Here is a 7,971-nt window from a genome sequence, read left to right on the forward strand (position 1 = left end):
AAGAGGCTTTTTTAAACAGTTAAGCACTAAGCAGAGTCATCCATGGTGACTCTGGCAGCAACTAGCTCAGCCTGACCTCAGCTCTTGCCTTTTTCCTTTTACATTTTTTTTCTTTTCATGATGGCAGGCAAGAGCAGAGTTGAAATCCTCTCTGAAACAGCTGGAAAAGATACGTGTGGGTGGGAGGGAGGGGGAGGAATTCAAACTTCATCCTCCTTGTGCAACTTTGTGTGTGTGTGTGTGTGTTTGAGGGGGGGAGGGAGCATATTGAGACAGTTCTTTAGTTTATGCACTATGTAACACTCTAATACTTTGCCTTTGGATCTTCTGAAATTTTAATTATCCTATCATAAGCAAAAATAATGTTTTCAGTAGAATGAATTTCCACTTCTACTCACACCTGCCAGCCAAAATGTTGCTAGTGGTTTTGCTAACCTGGGCTGAGGAGGAAAACCTAAATTTTCTGAATCCTGGTGCAACTTTTGTGTGTGCGTGTGTGTGTGTGCGTGTGTGTGTGTGCGCGCGCGCGCGCGTTTGAGAGAGGGAGGAGGTAGAGAGAGAGGTAGGAAGGAGGGGAAGGAGAAGAAAAAGAAAGAAGGAAACATTTAGCAAAGGAGAAAAACGAATGCTGTTGCTTTAAATCGGAACTGAGCATGCCTGGCTGTGGAATTCTGGGACTTGAAGTCCACAAGTCTAAAAAAATTGCTGCTTCACCAGCCATAAACCTCACCGCACGTCACTGGTATAAGATCTCCTGATTGGGGGGGGGGGGGGGTTGGACTAGATGACCTACAAGGTCCCTTCAATCTCTGTTAATCTGTTAAATCTAATAAATAAAAAAATGATAAAATGAAATAGCTTAGCAGAGAAGAGTACTTCCTGATTTCCTCTAGGACTCTCATTATTTGCCCTATTCATTAAAACATTTGGTTGTGAATCATGCAGAAAAGTAATTGAGCCAAAGAGAATAAAAAATAATAAAACACCGCAAATATTATAAAGCTTTTGGGTTTTGTTTTGATTTTTACAACATTATTTCTTTCACACATTTCGATGTATAAAAACAAAGGTCTAAGGATGCAAGCTTGCAGAATAATCATTGATAAATTTAAATCACTAAGATTTCCTACTCTATTTCATCATTTTTACTAATTACTGTAAATAAAACAGTTTTTATTCCAGTCAGATTATTTCCTCGCCTCTTCCCCTGCTTAATGTAAAGGTGGGATTTACAGGAGATTTCCTTTTTAATTCTGCTATCCAACTGGGAGTCAATGACTTCTGGTTCCCTTTCTTTTCTGTCCATTTGTGTGTCCAGGAGGACAAACATAATTAGAAAGCTGGGGAGAGGCACAACCTGAGGAGACTGGCAGGGAAATTACATGTAATGGCAGAAAAACATTATATGGGGAGGGAGACCCAAAAAACCCACCCTTTGTTTTGAACCCTTTGACTATACATCTTAGGGCTTTTCCAAGCAAACTCTTACAACTAAGGAGAGGCTAAAAATCCCACAATTAATACATTGCAAAACACTATGGAAAACATTCTCTTCTAGCTACCAGTAACAGTAGTCAGATAAACACAGATTTCTTACTCTTTGTACCTCCTATATCATTTTGTAAAATCTTAAAATTCTGTGTAAGTGCTATAATTGAATAATTTTATTTGTTTGTATATTACACACTCCCTGGCAGGAACATCCAAGCATCCAAGCATGGAATAACTCATGCAGTACTTTTAAAAAACCTGACAGTAATGGAAATATTTGCAACAATATTCTGTTCAAAATCTTTCCCCTTATCATTTTGCTTGCATTCTTTCTCTACACTGCATGCTATTTTAGTATTAGCCACACATCATACAGATAGAAAATATTAGTATAGCACTGGAAGTAAAGTTAGTTATTGTTACCTTGAAATGCCCTTGTGCTACATACCAAAATGCTTAAAATTATGGAAAAGTAGCAAATAATTCCCTCAGACACAAATATTGCAACGGCAGAGCAGATAGTGTTACCTGTGATGTCTTTAATCCCTCCTTCTACTCCAGCCATTTCTGGAGCCATGGATGAGCGAATGCTGGCAACTAAGTCGCCTACAATGCCGTGGAGAGCAGTAAAGTTCTCTAGGTTGAATAGGTGCATATCAAGGGGTTCACTTGCTATTTCCTTTAATTCCCCTTCCACTGCATCCTGTACTCCAATGGCAAACATGTTTACCTCAGCAGTTTTAAGTATAGATGATGGTAGAGCCACATCATCTTGGGATCGTCCATCCGTTAACACTATAATAACCTGGGGAATGCCATCGCTTGCTCTGCTTCCAGCAGCTTTAGTTAGATGGTTCCGAATTAGAAACTCTAATCCTTTTCCGGTCTTGGTTCCTCCCCCCATGTAAGGCATGTGTGAAATATGGAAGAGGACATCTTGCAAAGTATGATAGGTGTTTAACTGGAATTCTGAATGAGGGTTTCCGCTGAACTGGACCAGACCAAACCGAAAATCATTTCCAACCACATCTAATTGTTTTACAACATCATACAGAAACTCCCGAACAAGTTGGAAATCTTCGTTTCCAATGCTCCAAGAGGAATCCACTAGAAATATTATATCAGCAGCAGCACCAATTTTGACATCTTTAAAAAAACACATTGATTTATGATTTTCCAGAGGTCATGGTGGGGAGGAAGATCTTGTCCTACATTAATAGCCAGGCTCTTCTTTTATATCACCAACAACACTGAGTTCATTTACACTGGGGCAGATGGAAACTTTTCAAATCCGGGAAATTATTCTTGTTTAACGAACATTGAGTGATGTGGCAATTTTAAACTTCTAAAGCAGCTTGCAGAAATGCATTTTCCTTGTAAAACTAAGCTAGAACTGTTTCCACTGCAATATTTGCAAGGACAACAAGGAATAATGGATGAAAACTGACCAAGGACCTAGAACCTAGAAATAAGGAGAAATTTTCTGACAGTGAGAACAATCAACCAATGTAACAGCTTGCCTTCAGAAGTTGTGGGAGTTTCATCACTGGAGGCTTTCAGGAAGAGATTGGATTGCCATTTGTCACAAATGGTGTAGAGTCTCCTGCTTGGGCAGGGGCTTGGACTAGATGACCTACAAGGTACCTTCCAACTCTTAATCTAATCTAATCTAAAAGTTTTCTGCTCATGGTATGATCTTAGTGTGATTTCCTTGCCAAGGTAAGAGTAAGAAAGGGTGCTTTTATATACTTGGTTTCTTCTTTTATAGGGACTTCACAAATTATGGAATATATTAAATATACAAATATATTGACTCATTGAGGAATACCGAGACTAATCCAGAAGACAAGAGATGTTGAAAGGGGGAAAATTTGGACAGCACTTAATGTGTCCATCTGAAGTTCCATAAATGAGTTTCCATTGAACAGGACCACCCACTTCTTAAATGAGTGGCAGGAGATTTTCTGCTTCTCTCCTCCATCTCTCTCTTGCTCTCTCACCCCTAGTTCACATAGCCTGTAAAGCAGTGGTTCCGCACCTTTACAGCTCGGTGGCCTGGAAGAGGGAGAGGGGAATTGGCCCACCCATGCGCCCACACATGTGCAAGCTGGCCCAAAATTGCACAAGTTAAGCTGCACATGCGTGTGTGCACGCTGGCCCACCATTCATGCAGCCCTGTTCCAAACAAGCCACATCCGGTAGCGGGCCACAGCAAGGGGGTTGGGAACCCCTGCTGTAATGTCATGAGTTTTGGTTTAATGCATGAAACTAACCAATGTGGGTTATAATAGTTTATGGCTTAGCATTTTATGAGAGCTCAGTTGCTTTAGAATAATCAGTAACTGATTTTCACCATGATACTCAGCAGTCCACTTCCTTTTTGGAGAAAAGTCCCTCCCTCTTTTTCCCTGGAATATATTGGAGCATATTTCCTTCTCTACCCCATACTACATGGCAGATACTAAAAGAGAAAAGTGGAGATCTGGTGCATGGAGGGAAGACTTGCTAATGGAAAGAGTTCATGGGCAGCTGGGAGAAACAGTTTTTTTGTGGGAATTTTCAGATTTATTTTAAAAAGGTTCTGAAATAAGTTGTTATAGTACTAGTTCTGCGTCTTTTACTCTGGTTTATATTAAATACCTTCGTATATTACCAATATTATAAGAACATGATGATCTCTTTGTTCATCAGACAGAAGAAAAGTCAAATTAAAATTAATTGAAAATTGTACCAATGTGCAATATTTCCCAAATATTTTGTAATTTTACTTAATTCTTTACTGCAAAAAATAATAATCAAGCATAAAATCAATCATCTGTATCATTGGAAAAAGAACATCTATCTCTTTAGAAATGTAACATATGAAAATTGGCTCCCTTTCACAAAAATATCCCCATTTTTCATATACTGTGTATATATGACATTGATTTATTCCAGCAGACCCATTGTACAATAGCAATATATTTTCCCTTCAAAATTTCCAAGGAAAACCTGGGATAAATTTCAATTTTAAATAGTGAATCATTTAAAACTAGAAGACACTTACTAATTTCCTTAACCTGTGCATCAGCCTCATGATTGCCTAAGAGTAAAAAACCACAGATTGTTGCAAAAATCAAATGGTGATAATTCCTCATTATGTTTGGTTATGAGTTGTTCACTTTTCAAAGCATCAGTTTTAGATCTGAAAAGAAATGGAAATATTGTCAGTTAAATATTCCTGTTGAAATTTGATATACAGAAACCAATAATATATCATCATAATATTGACTTTGTTTCTGTTTTTATATAGCAAAATAGTGTAATTTCTTCACTATAAAAATCTCATTGATGTTCATAAGACTTTTTTCTCACCTTTTCTGGTACCAATTAATGCTAGCTGGGAAACTATTTACTGCAATGTTTTACTGATACTCAAGTATCTTCCAATGAAACCAATCACCAAATTTGAGCAAGTGGCATCTCCTATTCTTTCCCTCATCTCTTCCAAAATAATTCTCCCTTTGGACTTGGCTAGATAAAACACACATTTGAATCAGAGGTGATTCGCACAAACCGGTGGCAGCCATTTTCCCAAGGTCGGAGAACCGATAGCGATGGCTGGCTGGCCATGCCCCTGAACCAGTCCCCCTGCCGCTGCTCACCCCGCCCACCTGACGCTCGCTTGCCCCACCTGCTTGATGCTCACTCATTCACTTGGTGCTCACCCTGCCCATCTGACCCCTTTGCCACATGGCCCAGCTCCCAGTTATGCACCTCGCCAGTCACTCCGTGCCTTGCCTGCTCTGTTCAGCTCACCAAAAGTAAGTAAGCATACCGTCCGCTTGCCCTGTGTCAGGAACTGGGCCCCCAGTGACAAGCCATTCCCTGAGGCCCCAGAGCTTCCACCCTCTTGCTGCCTGTCTTGGCTGGGTCAGGGAATTCACCATTCCCCAGCTCCAGCCTTGCCCTCTCTCCACTGCCCTCTCGCCGCCCACCTTGGCCCGGTTGGGGAATGTGCCATTCCCCAGCTCCAACCTTGTCCTGGAGCCGCTGCCCTCTTGCCACCCCATCCTTCCTAAGGTCCCAGCCCTAGTCCCATGTCTGAGCACCATCTCTTTCTTCGGGCTACTTACCAGCCACTGAGGCTGGTCCAGAGTCCAGAAGGCAAGTTTTTGGTGGCCCCCAACCAGCCGCTGCTGCTGGGAAATGGCTGGCTGGCAAAGAAGCCTCCCAGCCACCTCTTTGAGAGCCAGCTGGGAGGCTTCCAAACCAGCCATTGGCCATGCACATCTTGCAGCCAGGCTCAGTGCGCCAGCAGAAGCGGGGTGCTCTGGCTGCAACCATGGGGAAGACTAGTCAGAGGTGAGAAGTGGTCCTCCTCCACAGCTGTCACAGTCATGCCAGACCAAGGCCAAAGCCGCAGCCCGCTCCCTTTGTCCACCCATTTGGCATGAGCAGCGGCAGCACCGGTCAGGCTGCCGGTTCTCAAAGAGGCAGCTGTGAGGCTTCTTTCCCAATCAGGCACTGGGCTTCCCGCTGGACCTCAGGGGGAAGTTTCACCTAGGACACACCCAGGCCCCTGGTCCCCGGGTAAAATGGTCACCTCGTTTCCACAGACCATGGCCCGCCAGCCACGGCTATTCGGCCAGGAAGGGTGATGGAGGAAAAGCTGGGATGATCACTGCTACCCCGCAGCATCCAGAGCTATGAGCCGGAGGGTCATAAGTGTCAAAAAGTCCCAAAACTTTTGCTTTGTTGGGGTGGGTCATGTGACTGAGTGACATCAAGTTGGCAGTGCCCATTCAGTCACATGCCCCCAAACTAGCCACACCCACCAAACCAGTGGCAAAAATAATTGAAACCCACCACTGCTTTGAATAAGTCCCAATGATGTAACCTCAATGTCACCCAGTTCAACTACTGGCTGGAAGTTTTCTGTTTAAAAATAAGGAAGCATTTGGTCACGTCATTCTGTATCCAGTACTTCATGAGCTTCCTCTCCCCAAAATACAGGAAGGCCTTGTTTACTGAACATTACTTCAATGACTATAGTACAGTGCCAAAAAAGGAGATTTATGAATGATCCTCAAACGTGCAGTCACTGCAGTATCCCTGCAATCACATAATTGTGAATTGAGCACTTCGCAACTGGAGCTCATATACAACAGTCATAGTATCCCACAGTCATGTGATCACCATTTATGACCATCACCAAGTCAATGGGAAAGCCAGCTGAAAGTCACAAGTCATGATTGTATAATGTCATGTTTAACAACTGTGGGTGATTCACTTAATGACTGCAACAAGAACTGATGTCATAAGTTGGTATGGACACATGACAGTTCACTTTACAATTGTGACCTTAGCAACAGAATTGCTTATCCCAATTATGGTTGGTACAAGAGGACTAGTTGCAAATGGAAATGTCTCTTTACTTTTTTTTTTTTAAAAAAAAGTTTTTATTTTATTTCTGCAAACATAACATCTTTGCAATACGATTCGACCGGAAGTTCTCCAGCTGAACAGACATGTGGGGTGTGAGATCTGAAGAGCCTCAAATGAACCCTGTCTAATAAACCAATTCTGAGATCATTTTTGGATCACAACTCCCCTGGAGAGGAGCGAAGAAGGGGCAGCATCTCATCAGACCCAGAGGGAGACAACAAGTCCCTCACAGGTTGGAGATTTGCCCTCTGAATCGGAGTAGGGGCAGCAGCATGGCAACATGGCTGTACAAGAAGCTGGCTTCCAGCCAAAGCAACTGAAAGGAGCTTAAAGGATGGGATGAAAGACTGGTAAGAAGATCCAATTAACCCACAGTCATAACTCAAAACTTGGAAAAGGCAAGAATCTTGAGAGTATAAATAATATTAATGGACAGATCTGGATTTTGGCAAAAGGGAGAAATGGAGGGTTGAATCACTAGCCCCTCCCAAAAAAGCCATTTGCTTGAAACAATTTGGATTGAAAAGTAGAAAGTAGAGAAGTGACAAATCCACTCAAATACAAACTCTAAATTTGGTTTTGGATTTGAAATAGAAACCAAACATATCAGTTTTGCTTTGTCTGAATTTCTTCTAACTAATATATCTTAAGCAATTCCAATTAATGAGAGGTGGAATGTAACAAAGAAAAAATGAAGAAAAAAGCACTATTTTCTCACTGCTAATTGATAACCCTAATATTGCCTGTGTGGGAAGATTTTATTAACTAACTGCCATAAATCAGAACTTGAAAAAGCAGAAGGCGAAGAGAAACGTACCTGAGTTTGGCTGTATGCAAATTTGTTCCAAATAATATATTTTGAGCAACTATAGCCAATGAGAGGTGGAAGATAATAAGGGAAAAAATAAAATAAAATCAAGAATTGGGAAAATATGAAGTTTTTTTTTCTCCGCAAAAGATCAAGATGGCTCCCGCTTCTCTTCTGTTTCACTTTAACCTTAATTAGCTAAATTTAAGATGGACCACAACTTTGAAATAAGAATTGTATAACTA

The 7,971-nt window shown here is 41.5% G+C and overlaps 1 protein-coding gene across 1 annotated transcript in view; it reads right to left on the reverse strand.

The window, feature by feature from the left end:
• The window catches only part of LOC148045586 (uncharacterized), a 24,359-nt gene extending 21,706 nt beyond the window's left edge, over nt 1-2,653 (reverse strand). The window contains exon 1 of the mRNA XM_087717039.1: nt 2,020-2,653. Coding sequence (XP_087573165.1) covers nt 2,020-2,653 — 634 coding nt within the window. The remainder of the gene's footprint in view (nt 1-2,019) is intronic.
• Nucleotides 2,654-7,971: the final 5,318 nt, after the last annotated feature.

The sequence above is a fragment of the Thamnophis sirtalis genome, unplaced genomic scaffold, assembly GCF_051295495.1.
Source record: "Thamnophis sirtalis isolate CommonGarterSnake01/CBP01778 unplaced genomic scaffold, rThaSir2_p1.2 scaffold_5, whole genome shotgun sequence".
Lineage (NCBI taxonomy): Eukaryota > Metazoa > Chordata > Lepidosauria > Squamata > Natricidae > Thamnophis > Thamnophis sirtalis.